Source organism: Emys orbicularis, chromosome 2 (assembly GCF_028017835.1).
Source record: "Emys orbicularis isolate rEmyOrb1 chromosome 2, rEmyOrb1.hap1, whole genome shotgun sequence".
NCBI classification, from domain to species: Eukaryota; Metazoa; Chordata; order Testudines; family Emydidae; genus Emys; species Emys orbicularis.
The window spans coordinates 123,483,971-123,500,390 of NC_088684.1; the positions used below are offsets into that span (position 1 = coordinate 123,483,971).

The 16,420-nt window shown below is 43.5% G+C and overlaps 1 protein-coding gene across 1 annotated transcript in view; it reads left to right on the top strand.

The window, feature by feature from the left end:
• Positions 1-8,777: 8,777 nt before the first annotated feature.
• KDSR (3-ketodihydrosphingosine reductase) overlaps positions 8,778-16,420 on the top strand; it is a 31,975-nt gene continuing 24,332 nt past the window's right edge. The window contains exons 1-2 of the mRNA XM_065399423.1: positions 8,778-8,888; positions 14,406-14,495. Coding sequence (XP_065255495.1) covers positions 8,778-8,888; positions 14,406-14,495 — 201 coding nt within the window. The remainder of the gene's footprint in view (positions 8,889-14,405; positions 14,496-16,420) is intronic.

The following is a 16,420-nucleotide window of genomic DNA, read 5'->3' on the forward strand; positions in this document are numbered from 1 at the left end:
TTTGTAGCCGGCATTGCAAGGTATTTATGTGCCAGATATGCTAAACATTGATATGTCTCTTCATGCTTCGACCACCATTCCAGAGGACATGCTTCCATGCTGATGATGCTTGTTTAAAAAAATACGTTAATTAAATTTGTGACTGAACTTCTTGGAGGAGAATTGTATGTCTCCTGCTCCATGGTTTTACCCGCATTCTGCCATATATTTTGTGTTATAGTAGTCTCGGATGACGACCCAGCATATGTTGTTTGATTTAAGAACACTTTCACTGCAGATCTGACAAAACACTAAGAAGGTTCCAATATCAGATTTCTAAAGATAGATACAGCACTCGACCCAAGGTTTAAGAATCTGAAGTACCTTCCAAAATCTGAGAAGGACAAGGTGTGGAACATGCTTTCAGAAGTCTTAAAAGAGCAACACTCTGATGCAGAAACTACAGAACCCAAACCACCAAAAAAGAAAATCAACCTTCTGCTGGTGGCATCTGACTCGGTGTAGCGGGGTGAACACCCACTCCAGCCCTGAAGGGGTTGGAAAAGCCCTGCAGAGGGCTGGGGCTGCCAAAGGGAGCAAAATCCTGGCTGATTGGGGGAAGTGGCTGCAGCTGGGGCCACACCCCAAACCAAGCAACTGGGCCTTATCAGAAGGCCAGGGAAGCCAGAAGGAGTCTCTCTCTGACGGGAGAGGGAGACAGGCCTGGCTGCTGGGGAACTCACCCAGGGGGACCTGGAGTGAGGCAGGGCTGGGGAAAGGCCTTAGGAGCTGGGAAGCCCTAGGCCAGCAACTCCCCAGGCTGCAGGGCCTAGTTCTAGGCCCACCTAGGTATTGGTGTTGCAGAGGGGCAGCCTGAGGGTGGGTGAAGGCAGCCAGTCCAAACCCCTTTGCCTGTGATGAGTGGCTGATACTGCAGTCTGCCCCAGTGAACGGGGGCTAGATAGAGACTGGGCAGTAGCCAAGACTGAGGCGAAGTGGGGATAGCTGGGAGGGGGAGACCCAGAACTGAGGGGTGTACTGCCAGGGGGCAGCACCCCAGACAACTAGGCACCGGGGTCCTGGGAGGGACACGGGGCCAGAGGACAGGTGGATCACCGGCCTGCAGAGGGCGCTCCGGAGCTGGAACGAGCTAATTCCCGGAAGTCACCAGCAGGAGGCGCCGCAGGGGTGAGTCTGCTCCTCTACACTCGGTTATAAAAATGAACATGCGTCTGTCCGCATTACTTTGGATCATTATCGAGCAGAATCCGTCATCGGCATGGACGCATGCCCTCTGGAATGGGGGTTGAAGACGAAGGGACATATGAATCATTAGTGCATCTGGCATGTAAATATCTTGCAATGCTGGCTACAACAATGCCATGCAAATGCCTGTTCTCGCTTTCAGGTGTAAACAAGAAGTGGGCAGCATTATCTCCTGCAAATGTAAACAAACTTGTTTGTCTGAGCAATTGGCTGAACAAGAAGTAGGACTGAGTGGACTTATAGGCTCTAAAGTTTTACATTTGTTTTATTTTTGAATGCAGTTATTTTTGTACATAAATCTACATTTGTAAGTTCAAGTTTCATGATAAAGAGATTGCACTACAGTACTTGTATTGGGTGAATTGAAAAATACTATTTCTTTTTTTTTTACAGTGCAAATATTTGTAATCAAAAATAAATATAAAGTGAGCACTGTAATTGAAATCAATATATTTGAAAATGTAGAAAATATTCAAAATATTTAGATAAATAGCATTCTATTATTGTTTAACAGTGCAATTAGTCATGTGATCAATCACAATTAAATTTTTAATCACTTGACAGCCCTACTTCCTACTTGTTGCTTTTTGCCTATGGCCTGGCTTGGAGGAGGATGACTGAGCTAGGTACAGGAAAGCCTCTTAAGCAATTCCTACTATCATTGGGTAACAGCTGCTGCTCATTAATAGATTCTGAATCCTGACATATAACCTTTGGTATCTCTGACCTATGTCATGTAATTAGAGCAAGGAAATAAACATAATTATCTTGCCAGCACTCCTGTGTTTCACACCCTTATTACATGATGGCAGAAGAAAATGTAACCTTTGCCAAAAATTGATCAAATGAAGTCAGCTGAATCTTTTAGTCTGGAAAAGAACCTGGCAGAGAACTGGAGGAGGTGGTTTTAGTCAGTGCTTCCAAAATTCCTGCAAGTAACTGCAAAGACAATGGAGAAATTGTAGAGAGTGAAATCCTCCATAGGGCTATTTGGGGCAGGCCTAGAGGCACTAGAGATGTATAATACATTCCAGTGGGAGTGTGAGCAGGATATACATATAACTGGTATACATATAATAACTGATAACTCAATCTTCGCTGAAGCAAACTCACAAGGGGTTGGCAGTTGTCATTCTTCAAGATGATCTTCCTGAGCCATACGTGTCCTAAGTCCTGATTACAATACAACAGAATTGTGCTGAGATTGAAAAAGAAATGCTGGCAATTGGCTTTGCGTACATGCAGTTTAATGAATACGCTTATGGACAGAAATAGATCATGGTAGGGGGAAAAAAAGACCATAAACCACTGGAAGTCAAATTACAGAAAGTATTGTGTAAAATTTCCCACTAGATTTAAGAAAACAATATGAAATTGTAAAAGTACTTGTTAAATGTGAAATACAGACACAGAGATTCTTATAGTAAATATACTTTCAAGACCACCTGTAAAAAAAGCAAAGAAAGGAGATGGAGGAACAGGCTGAAATAAATATAATTCAATAACAAAACAAAATGTGACCAGCTCAAATGAGATGCCCATAATGACCCAACCTCACAATAGCTTGAGAAAGTAATTCTAGATGGATGGCCAGCAAAAGCACAGGCACCTTCAACTTGAAGCATAAAAACATATCGGAACTATAGAGATTAAATTTCTCCATTGGATGGGATTCTGTACCAAGGATTTTTCTGTCATTTTGCTATATAGCATGAGGTTGGAAATGCTAAGCATAATCCCCCGTGCCCCTGTGGATATTGAGAAGTGTAAGAGGAGAATCCAAGTTGTCCTATTATGGCCAGGCTTTAGTGTTGCTATTGAAGACAAGGCAACCAAGTGTAAAATCTGCAATAAATACAGGAAACTGAATGCAAAAGAAACCCACAAACCAACTGGGATTCCAGATCACCTTGATCCAACTTTGGTTTATGTCTATCTGAGTTAGAGGGGTAAGATTAACTCTTATTTGTAGACTGCTATTGTTTTCATTATTATTGAGCTCTTACATCACAGTTTGCTCACTATGGGATTCCAGATGAGTTAATAACAGATAATAATGTTCCACCATTCATAAGTGACTCATTTTCATTTTGGGAATTCCTTTTGGCAAATTTGTTCAAAATATGCCAAGCCCTTCCTATGATCAGTTATGAGAGTTGGTAGAAGAGCTGGTGCTAACAGCAAAGAACTAGATGTAGTAAATAAGGTAAGCCCTGGAGGATTCAAGGATGCACATTTAACATTGCTGGAATATCGCAACAAATCTCACAAAGATTTACTAGGACCTCCAGTTCAGAGATGTATGGCCCAAAGAACAAAAACCTTGGTTTCAACATCAATTAGGTTTCTTAAATCAAATACAATTAGCCCTAAAGTAGTTTCAAAAGTAGCTATATGCCAGGAAACTTGGCATGTGATGCAACCACTGTCTATCATGCTGACCAGTATCTTCTCACTGTTAACTTATGCTCCCCCCCCAGCATTCATCCCATCACAAGTGGAACACGATGTTCGCTTTTGGAAAACAAACTGTTAGCATCCTGCCACGATAATACCAAAGTCATGTCATAGCCATCCCTGATTGTCAGTCAAGTGGGAGAGACAAGAGATGCCTAAATAAAACCCGGGGAAGAAGTTTCTAGCCTTCATGGTTGAGAAGAAAAGCTTCTAGATGTAAAGGATCATAGACAAGAAGGAAAATAAAAAGAACCCAACATTTATTATTTTCTTTTTTTAATCTTGTGATTTTTAAGCCGATTTTATGCTTTTTTGATGCCTGACATATGATTTTTGGACCATTAGGATGGACAGTTCTGCCCTGACCTCTATCCCAGATGTGTCTAGCTATGTATTTTATTAATTGGCAGCATTAATCTGTGCTGGTTGTTTCTGGTTGATACAATATCTGCTTACCTCCTGCAGCAGCCCTGACTGACTGTTCTTCCCTAGGAGGTGAAGGAACAGAAAAGGCAGGGACTCAGACTGGCTGGGCAGGCTGGAAGTTATCTGAAGGCTGGAGCTTTTCCCATCATTACAAGACTGGTTGGTTCCAGCGGAAGCCAAAATCCCAGAGTGGGCCTGGGACCCATGTCATGTAGCCTTGACACATTTCAAGTGACAGGAGCCAGGAAACAAACATCAGTCTCAGACCAGCTCTCCTGTGTGTCACATCCTAGCCATTACATTACAACAGAGAGGATGTTTGGAAGGGGGAAGGAAGTTCTTAGGCCCAAATCCTCAAAGGTATTGAGGCATCTAACTCCTATTGAAATCAGTGGGATTAGGTGCCTCAATACCTTTGAGGATCTGGGCCTTAATCTTTTGGAAAAATAGAACAAGAAATTGCTCTGTAGCAGCTGCTGGTCACCTCTGAGACCCAGAAAAAACGGCCACTGTCAGTCTGTCCATCCCTGTACCACCAATAGAAAAGGTCCTAGTGCAGACTATAGCTAATTGCTAGACTGTTTTAGAGAACCATTTTACAAAAACCAACCCACAATATGTGCACATCTTTTAACCAGCAGCAAGGCAGTACAAAAACCGGCCAAGAGACAACAGTAGCTGATGCCATTTCTTGTTTTCTTGCGCACAGTGGGACTTAGCTAGATCCAGGCCACACCAAGGACTTTCACCACAATGGTGCCCACCGGAGGGGAAGCGGAGCTATTGCTCCAGTTATCTGGTCCCTGTTTATTCTAATTTGCTGGTCAGCACCATATTGAGGAGTGGGAGGTAGGCAGAGACAGAGGCACTAGCACTGTTTCTAGAGTCTGCAACCTGCCTGGCTGCACTCTTAGTGATCTTTTCCTTCACCTGGAAGCATCTGAAATCGGGCAGATCTTCTCACAGGTACTGGTTGTACTTTGGGAATATTTTCTTACCAAGAAAGAGGTAAAAAGGACACTTTTGGTGGCAGGCATTTTGAGTGTGGCATCACCTATATGCTACCCCGTCCCATTACTTTGATACTAAAATTGCCAGCTGCCTTTGGTCATTACAAATAACTTACCTATTTCCATGTTCTTCAACCTGTAACATAACTTGTTATTGCTAGATTTTGGTTGGACTCCCACTACAGTAGAACCTCAGAGTTACGAAAACCTCAGGAATGTAGTAGAGGTTATTCGTAACTCTGAACAAAACGTTATGGTGGTTCTTTCAAAAGTTTACAGCTGAACATTGACTTAATACAGCTTTGAAACCTTACTATGCAAAAGCAAAATGCTGCTTTCCCTTTATTTTTGTAGTAGTTTATGTTTAACCAGGGCCGGCTCTAGGTTTTTTGCCACCCCAAGCAAAAAAAATTTTGGCCCAAAAGGGGGGAGGGGGGGGGCTTTTACACATTTTCACTTTGCAATGTTTTTTTGTTTTGTTTTGACCAGCTAGACTGTAGCAGCTCATTCAGAGTTGTTATGGTCTTTCATGTCAATGAGGATTTAGGAATTCTCAAGCCCACAAATCTCCCAGCTTGAGAATCCCTAAATCCTCATTGACATGAAAGACCATAACAATGTGAACTACATTTGCCTGCTAAAAATCCTTACACTGTTCTCCCTGGGGGGGGGGGAGGGGGAAAGATGCACATATGCAAGAAGTTGCATTGCTAAAATGCAACCACAGTGAGAACAGAAATCAAACAGCGCCAAACCACTGGGTCACCTGATGGACTAATCAATGAACCATTTCTACTGGAGTGGGGTGGTCAGAGAAGGGGGAAATTTGGGGCCAAAGTCTAGTAGTTTCTCAATCAAAACTCTCAGTAACTTCAGGCTGGGGTCCTGAGCACCTAGACACCCCCACCCCAGCCTGGTAGTTTGAGGAGCAGGTGCCAGCCCATCCCCTGCTTTTCAAAGCAGCTCTCCCCACCAAGGGGGGGGGGCGCTTAAAACTGCTGCCGGGAGCGGGTCCCAAGTTTGTTGATTTCCCAATTGCCCCCACCCCGCCTGCAGCGAGTCCCTCGAGGCCCAGGCCAGCGCCAGGTGCGGGGGCCACATCTTTGGGCGTCCTGTCCCCCGCAGACTCCGCCGGGCGCAGCCGGAGCCACCCCATCCGCGCTGCCCCGAAGTCCCAGGAAAGTTTCCCTGCACCACCCGCGAGCGGGACTTTCCCGAAGTCAGGGTGTGGCAGAGCAACCCGCGCCCCCCAGCGACTGGTGCGCCGGGACGCTGGGGCCAGCTCTGCGCCTGCCAGGGGGCTGCCCGCTGGTGACCCCTCCCCGGGGCCGCGCTGGGGGCGTACCTGCGCGAACTAACCTGGCCAAGCGGAAGCAGCGCCCCCTCCTCTGGGGGCGGCTCAGCGCATCGTCCCGCCACGGTGCTGGGCTCCCGCGTCTCCTGGAGCCGGCTGGTGGCTCCGTCTGGGCACTTCAACGCCTCCCCTCTGGCAGGATGCAGGGAGCTGGGCTGGGAGGAGGGCTCCGTGCCGCTCCGAGCGGCTGGGAGGGAAGGACGCGGGCTGCCCTGCCGAGTTTGCTGCAGGGCGCTCCCCTCCTCCGGGCCACCGCCCCCTACAGGGCGGCCGGAGCGGCACACCAAAAAGAGGGGAAAAAAAGGGCGTCCGGAATGCCACCCCTTGGAATCTGCCGCCCCAAGCACCAGCTTGCTCCGCTGGTGCCTGGAGCCGGCCCTGTGTTTAACACAGTACTGTATTTGCTCTTCTTTTTTTTTTTTTTTTTTTTCCTGTCTCTGCTGCTGCCTGACTGCATACTTCCAGTTCCAAATGAGGTGTGCGGTTGACTAGTCAGTTCGTAACTCTGGTGTTTGTAACTCTGAGATTCTACTGTACCTCCCTCAGACAGAACAGCAGTATCTTTAGGTTGACCGTGTTAGATACTGTCCAAGGATAAGAGAATGGATTTCTGTGCTCCAGTAGGAGATCATCAATTCCATCCATGTGGTTTCCAGACTATTTCCTGTCCTGAATACAGATCACAAAGGGGCCCCTATGTCATCTTTGGTTAGACAAGCTCAGACACAGCTTTTGGCTGGTGTCTATTTCTCCCATATTCTCCCTGAGTCTTGTAATGTCTTCTATATTTATTATTACCAATCATTAGTTTCTTTCCATTCCTACTGATAAAACACTTGCCATCATGTTGGTAGTTTCTCAACTAATATAATTCTTCCTTTCTTGCTTCCTCATATTTCTCTCCCTGCTCCATTCTGTTCAAAACATTTAAGCTGAAATCATCTCTCTTCTTTTCTCGCTCCATGCCAACTCCTTCCCAAATCTCTAGAGGCCTGCGCAGATACAAAATTTGTATCCTCATCCGATCCGCAAAAATGATCCGTGGATCTCTGCATCTGTGGATTTACAGGGCTCTACAAATCTCATCACTGGCTTCCCACCTTTTACTGCATCAAATTCAGGCTCCTTGCCCTCACCTTCAAAACTGAGCATGATCTCTGCCTACAGCTCAGCTCCAGTTTCCTCCCACTCTATACCTCTAATCTCCTACTAGTATTATTTTCACACCCTTCTTTTTTTCTGTCTTGGTTAGTCTCTTTGGGGCTAGGACCTTGTTTGTTTTTTTACTTCGTAAATAGCTGTGTGCAATTTTAAGATGCTGTAGAACAACTATTATTAATAATATAATCTGTGGGTGTTTCTCATTCAGGAGATAATAATTATATCCTCGGCTGAGAAAACTCAGAGACCTATATGCTTATAGCAAATAAATTCTTTGGTTAAAGCGGAGGAGTTGTTTAATTCCGATTGCCCAGGCAGTTTTGTGTTTTTAATTGCTGTCCTGCAAACAATTTGCTCGCGCTCTGTAGCCAGGACTACTAGCTCTCTGAGCCCCCCACATGCTCTTTCTTAGCTACTCAACAGCTGCTCAAAAGCGTGGGCCTTCCTGAGTGTCAGCCACGCTGAGCAGCAGCACCAGCCGAGATCCAGTGACAGCTACGGGTGCTCAGCAGCACCTTTGCAAACCAGAGCCCGGCCGGCGGTCCCCAAATTTCCTGCCAGAGAGGGCAAAACTCCCAGCAGGAGGAGCAGGCTGGGAGCTCTGCGCTCCTGTCCTGTGCAATCCGCGGGCGCGAGCCCGGCCTGACCCTCCTGCGCCCGGCAGCGGCGGCCTGTTCACCGCGCGCGCGTTCCCTAGGGCCAGGGCCCGGTCCGGGGCAGCGGCAAGGCCCGGCCAGGAGCAAACTCCCCGCTCGCACCCAGGGGGCGCTCGCGCAAGTCTCCTCCCCCCTTGCTTCTAACGCCCTGCGGCCCTGGACGCACTCACGGGGCACCTATCCCCTCGCACCTTACGCCACGCTGGCCAATCCCCGGGCAGGATCACGCCCCACAGACCTCCGACCCGCCCGGCTAGCCAATCCCCTCGCATCTCACCCGCCCCGCGGGCCAATCACGGAGCCGCTGTCCGCCCTTTCCCTCCTCCTCCCGCCTCCTCTGCCAGAGCGGCACCCTAGGGCCAGGACTGGGGCGGCGCAGAGCGGCCGCCGCTGCGGAGCGAGCTGGCCCCTGGCGCTGTCGGCCGCGGCCCCCCGGAGCAGCCCGCGCGGCCCCGCCCGCCCCGAGCCATGCTGCTGTTGCTGGCGGCCGCCTGTGTCGTGGCCTTCGTGCTGCTGCTCTACATGGTGTCGCCGCTCATCAGCCCCAAGCCCCTCAAGCTGCCCGGCGCCCACGTCGTGGTGAGTGTGGGGGCGCTGCCGCCTCTCTCCGCCCCGGGCTTTTTCGCCCTCCCCTCCGGCCCCATCGCCCTGCCGGGTGGGCGGCCCTGGGCCCAGGCTGGTGTCGGGGCGAAGATGCCGCCTTGACCTGGTTTCCCGGTTGGGGGGCAGCGGGTGACTCGAGATGGGGACCCTGCGAGGACATCGCTGTGTGTATGTCTGTATGCACACCTGTACACCCCGCCCGCTGTGTACAGAGGAGTGTGTGTGTGTGGACGCATTTGTACGTGAGGTGGGGATGTAGTGCGCCTGTGTCTGTGTGTAGACACACATCTATACACAGAGTGAGGGTGTAGCGGTGTGTGTCTATAAATACTTAGGGTGCATGTTTGTGTATATACACATAGTATATGGATGGAGTGCATGGGGTGTGTATAAATACGTTGTGTATATCCAAATGCATATAGTGTGGGGGTGGTGGGGTGTATATAGGTGTGTGTATAGATACATTGTGTGCATGTGTGTGTATACACCACATGCATATATAAATGCACATATACTGTGGGTTGGATGTATAATGTACACACACATATGCACATATACTGTGAGGTATGTGTGTGTATATGTATATGTATATATATATATATATATATATATATATATATATATATATATACACACACACATGTATTGTTTGCTCTAAAAGCAGCGAGCTTCCTTGACCCCTACTTGACCCCCCTCCCCAACAAGAAGACCTAGCAAAAGAAGTTTGTGTCAGGACTAAGTGGGATTGGAGGATCAGTTTAAAAAGCACTTCTATGGTACAACAAGGTGGTGGTGATGATGATAACTGATTGCCCTGTTCAGACATAATGTAATTTAAGTGGCAAGGAAGGGACCTCACATTTCTAAACCCAGGGGATTTATATTTTTGTCCTCACTGTAGTAGCTGAGCACCTATCTAGAGGTAGTTCTTAACTGCTGAGCCACTGTCAGTGCCCTACGTGTTTAAGATAGTATTGTGTGCACTGGGGATGTCTAAGCAATGAGAGATATGCTCTGTGTGTGTCTCTCCAGGGAACCATTGCATATCTCAGCTGGCAAAAGACATGCATCTGAATTACTGGGAATGAACACTACCTTCAGTATTTTATATTGTTAAATTGAACTTATTAGTCTTTAATGACACTTATAACCCTAGATTTACTGGATACTTCATATTTATTGTTTCCAGTAGCATCTGCAGTGTGGTACAGGTTTTATAAACACAAAAGAATTGATAGTCCAAGGCTTATTCTCTTCAAGATAAATCAGAGCGTGGAGGAAAATGGGGACAACATACGAATAAAGTGGTCAGGTGGCATGTCCTTTTTTCAAATTTAAAAATACTCCTTCTCTCCATAAGAAGCTTATTCGTTGCCTGTTGGTATCATGGTAGATAGTGAGTTTTTAGAAGGTGTGAGGCAGGCATAGTGAAAGTGTATGTGCAGATAAATAGGGAATAGGGAAAACAGATGGGCCTTGACGGCAGGGACAAAAAGCCACACATTGCTTTAAATGCATATAGGGAGCTTATAGTTTAATTACATTTGCCAGAGCATCCATGACGCCATAGATTTCTATGGGAGTTGTGGGTGCTCTGCATTTCTTGAGGTCAGACCTCTAAATACAAGTGGACCACCGGCACTGGGGGTTAATTTGTGTTGCACCTGTAAGAGGCACAGTCTAGAACTCACAGGCCTAGGAGCTACCTTTGCACCCTCCCAAACTGGGCAATTTTGCAAACTTCAGTGGCCACCAGCATAACCAAAACTTCAGGACCAGACTCCAAAGAGAAACTGCTGAGCTCCAGTTCATTTGCAAATTTGACACCATCAGATCAGGATTAAACAAAGACTGTGAATGGCTATCCAACTACAGAAGCAGTTTCTCCTCCCTTGGTGTTCACACCTCAACTGCTAGCAGAGCACCTCACCCTCCCTGATTGAACTAACCTCGTTATCTCCATACTGATTTATACCTGCCTCTGGAAATTTCCATTACTTGCGTCTGATGAAGTGGGCATTCACCCACGAAAGCTTATGCTCCAATACTTCTGTTAGCCTTAAAGGTGCCACAGGGACCCTCTGTTGCTTTTTACAGATTCAGACTAACACGGCTACCCCTCTGATACTTGACAGCATAACCTAGACAGCTCTGGAGATGTGCCTAAGTTACAGCAGCATCCCTAATACAGTGGGCTACGGTGTTACCTGGAATCTTTGCAGCACTGTGGCCCAGACCCCTCCTGTCTTGGCAAAGCCCCTGCGTGCTAGGGCTTACAATAAGGTCATCCGAAGGCAAACTTAGCAGCTATTTCCACAGTGCTAGTACTAGGGGAAATTCTCCACCAGGTACAATCAGGGTTTTTAGGGCCCCTTTATGCATCTCTGGCCCTCTCACATAGCATAAAGGGGCTAGAACAAGAGTGAGGATCTTGCCCTATTACTGTACTTGTGTTGTTTGACCTGGGTATAACTGAACAGACAATCAGGGTGCTCTTTGTGTCGTGAATTTTATAAAGCCACTTATCATTTTGTAATCCCATTTCTCATACATACAGCACCTACATCCTTAGGTCTATCTGTTGCTGTCAACGTATTTACCTTTTCTAAAAACTACTCTGATGACTCAGAATTCTTAAATGGGAAAAATCAAGGCCTTTTTAAAAAGAAAAAGCCCCACAAACTTTAAGCTTTCCCATTTTACAGTTTTCTTTAACATGAATTTAGTCACACTCATTCACAAAACATTACTGATTGGGATGACTAACTGAAACTTACAGCAAACCTTTCTAAGGTAGCTCAGTTTTTGGCATTTTAACTTTGATAATGGCCATTTAAATTTCACAAGTTTAGATTTCAGTGTTTACCTGCTATGTGGTACATTAGGTAAAAAACCTTAGGTGATTGTGCCATAAGGAGGAGGTTCTGGGGATCCTGTTTATATTACCATTCCCCACTCAGGGAGCATTAGAATTTAAGTACTCTGTTATTACAGGAATTACATGACAAAAAGAGTTCATAAGATGTAATTGCATAATTAAAAATTCATTATTGAAGGAGAACATTTGCTCTAGTGTGGTTTTGTGGGTTCTAAAAACTGTTCATGAAATATTTTTTTAAAACAGTGTTTCATCGCATAAGGTATTATTTTAACAGATACATTTGTAGACCTACCTGTGTTCAGGAAAATTTTTAGTTTAATGTTTTCATATAGAAACCTTTGGCTGTTCTGAACTGAGCATAGCTTTCAAATTTATAAAGTTGTTTGGGAATGCTGGTAATCCTGTAGCGCTTAAATGCAATTTAATTTAAGTCATGTAAACTGTGCATTAATAGATCCATACCAGAGTTTCCTGTTTTCATATTTCACACAGAAGTAAGGAATACTGTTGCAAATTAGACATTTTCAGATGTCTTTTTTTAATAAATTATCACCATTTGACAAGAAATACAATTATTGTTTAGAATATCTCTCAGTAGATAAAACTGTTTAATTCTGGAGCATATTCAGAGGCTCTCTTTTTCCTGGTGGCACACACACAATATCTCAAGTATTATCTTGCAGGAAGAACCTTGTAGGACTTAATGAAACTTTGAATAATATTTAGCCTAGTGGTTCTTTCTTTAGTTTTTTTCAAGCCAAGTAATAGAGAGATTGCTTCACACCCCTTCCTACTCCACTCCCTCCCCAAAATAAAGCCACCACAACCCCAGTCTTGTCAAATATCATGTCTAGTACCTTTAGTTGTATGACTTACATCTGATAATTAACACTTCTTTGGCCATGGCCATCTTTGTGTGCAAAAGCCGAGGCACAGAAATTTAAGTATTCTAAAAGAGGCAGAGCTGGGAACAGAACCCAGGAATTCTTACTCTTAATTCCCTCCTGCTTCTGGGGATGGAACACAAGTCAAGGATAGCCTTTTTATGAAATCATGGGATTATACATAGTGGTAGAGACAGGTGCGGAGGCAGCATGGTTTAGTGGAGAGAGCACTGGATTGGGGATCAGGAGTCCTAGTAGTTCTGCTTCTTTTGCTGACTCAGCTCTGCCTCAGTTTTGGAAAATGTGTTGCTACTGAATGCAAGAAATGAGGTAACTTTTTATATGTATGTTTACTAACTAAATTATGTCTTAAATTGTTTAAAACAGAGGTGTAGTTTAAAGTAGGGATGTGATCTCCCCATCTATAATATGGAGAATACCACCTCTTTCTCTTTGAAGTGTTTTGAGATCTCTGGATGAAAAGAATGATATAAGAGCCAGTTTTAATAATACTTAATTTTAAGTCTTTTTGAAGAGGAGTGTGATGGGGAAATGGTTTCTGCTTTAATTGTTAAAACAATCCCAAAGACATTTTCCATAGTCACTTTTCGTGGTTCTTTTGTTTTGTTTTAAAGGAACTGATCCTAGCTATTTCAAAATGTCAAGTTTTTGTTAATTATATTGCCTAGTTGCGGGATTGAAAAGTTAATAATATAGACATGGGAAGAGCTGAATTTTACTCAGTTTTACAGCTTATCGGTTTTCTTGTTTTACAGTGGGAGGAAAATTTGGGCAAAACACTAATTTAAAAAAATCCATAAAATACCCAAGTGATCCTGACATTAATTTTCAATATATCTGACCAATAAGAACAACCATACATATCTTACAATTTCTATGAAATAGACTGAATTTTAGAAAAAATAAACACAAAAGAAAAATACTCAATAGCTATACTCAATTTTATAATTTAGTTGAATTGCCTAATTGTTTAACAGAGAAGAAGGTATTTTGAATCATAGGCTATAAATTTGAACTTTGGCTTTTTGTCAAGATTACATCTTCACTGAGCGAAGTTGAACTATGTTCTTTGTTGTACAACGGATTTCTATTGCTACTTCATATATACAGCGTTGGATTTGATCCAATAGTTAGTTAATAGTAAAAGATTAAAGGGCTGGCCAGCCAGCATTCATTCTGATTTAAAGTTTGCTATGAACTGTCTTGTCTCCTTAGAGAAACCTTTGTATCAGTTGTTTTACAGAGTTCAGTCTGTTACAACTGAGTTTGACAAATAAAATGTTTGTGCAATAGATAAGAGACCAGCAAAAAATCAGGCCAGATGGAAGTGAGGTCTAGGGTAGGGACTAAAGATCTGTTCAGATTCTAGATTAAAGGTTGAAGTAGGACATTGCATATTAGTATCAAATTGTATATACAGCTAATACTGAACTAAAAAAGAAAATTTGAAAAACTCCTTGATGTAAGATAGCTCTGTTTTTTGTTTTGGTTTTTTCTTTGTGTGTTTTTTGTATACTCACTTTTCTACAATGTATCTTTGATAGGCTAATTGTCACCTTTGATATATTTCAGAGAATGATTAAGAACTCTGAGAATGCAGATATGATTTGTAGGGCTGGGGAGATGAAAATAATGGATTGTTGGTAAAGCTGCTGTTCAAAGTAATAATTAAATTACCTAAATGATGTATCATTTTTTTTTTTTTAGGTAACTGGAGGTTCCAGTGGAATTGGAAAATGTGTTGCTATTGAATGCTATAAGCAGGGTGCGTTTATAACTCTGATTGCAAGAAATGAGGTAACTTTTTATATGTATGTTTAGTAACTAAATAATGTGTTTAGAATAGAGGTTTCGTTTAAAATAGGGATGTGTTATAAAATAATATAGTTTGGCAGTAATTGTTCATACTGTGTTGCTGATGAATATTTTAATTGAAGTAACTAAAATCCGATGAGTTTTTCTCTGTCCAAGCAATGTGAGTGAGTCACTGGCTTGTAACTATAACAGATTCTGAATGTGTCTTAGAAATGTTATTGACTGGAAAATTTTATATTTACATAGGCTGTTTGTTTTCTGTAACTGTTGCTTTCAAGAACATGTAACTTCTTTCCTCCCTGGTAGTTCTTCTTTCATTTGGAAAAGATTGGTTTCTTCTGTGTCTGTTTCTTATGGAACACAGTCCAACATTTCTGTTATCGTAGGTTGTTCTCATCAGTAGGGCCCTACCAAATTCATGGCCATGAAAAGTGTGTCACGGACCGTGAAATATGGTCTGTTACGTAATTTTACACATAGGGTGACCAGATGTCCTGATTTTTATAGGGACAGTCCTGATTTTTGGCTCTTTTTTCTTGTATAGGCTCCTATTGCCCCCCCCCCCCCATCCTCTGTCCCGATTTTTCACATTTGCTTTCTCGTCACCCTATTTACACTATATTTTAAAAGTACCCTATGCTATAGGGTAAAAGTATACAAAAGTTGACGGCGTTTCTCAAAGCAGGGGTCCTGATCCAAAAGGGGGTCGCAAGGCTATTGTAGGGGATCATGGTATTGCTACCCTTACTTCTGTGCTGTTGCTGGTGGCAGTGCTGATTTCAGAGCTGGGCACTTGTCCAGCAGCCACTGCTCTCCAGCTGCTCAGCTCTAAAGGCAGCGCAGAAGTAAGAGTAGCAATACTGTGACCCCCTACAATAGCCTTGTTGTTCCCTTTTGGGTCGGGACCCCCAGTGTGAGAAACGCTGAGTCTTAAGGGCTTTACATGTTTATATTTTGCCGTTTTCAAATGCATATTCATGTTTTGTTACAACACCGTGAATTTTAAGATTTAAATATCTGAAACCGTGAAATTCAAGATTTTTAAAATGCTGTGGCTGTGAAATTTACAAAAATGGACTGTGAATTTGGTAGGACCCAACTCATCAGTGATGGTATGGGCACAGCCTGGGGAATAGCATTTATTGTATTTACTCTAATAGTCTACTGACTCGGTTTGTATTAGTCTAAAAGATAGGACCTTCAGCGTATCATACAATATAGTATAGTAGTATGATTCACTGCTATATCATACAATGCAGATTTGTCTGTCCTATGCTGTTGCCTTTTAAATTCTTGTCAACAAGTGGTGGATTTGACAAATGAATACTTAGAATTCAGAGAACACTTTCTGTCAGGCCTCTAATAATTTTAAGATTAAAAAAACCAATTTAAGCCTGACTTAATTAAATCTTTCCCTTAAATTGATTTATCTCTTGCTATTTGAGCTCATTTAATTTTTCAGAAAACATCTAGCTTTTTCAATGGAAAAACTGAACTGAAAACTTTCCAGGTTTCAGATTTTTGTCAATAAATAGGGGCCGGGGAAAGAAATCAGGAAACATATAGCAAACTTTGAAATTAAACATAAAAATAATTGGGATTTTTTCAGTTACCTATAGTTGTTATGTTTGGTAACTTACATAGCTGAAAAAGTCTTTTGCATAATCTTGACCAGTCTGATAAATTTAAAATTACCTTCACACTGCCCCCCCCCCCCAAAAAAGTGAAATTTCAAACTTTCCTTACCTGTTCCGAGTTCTGGAATAAATGATTGGTTGGTTTGTTATGCGGTTATTCCACGTGTTCTTCAGTATGATTTAAACAATCATATAAATAAACAGTAACCTGTAAAGCAATAACGTACAAATTCCTAATCTCTTCATGTAATTAAATGAGGGCTGTCAGGC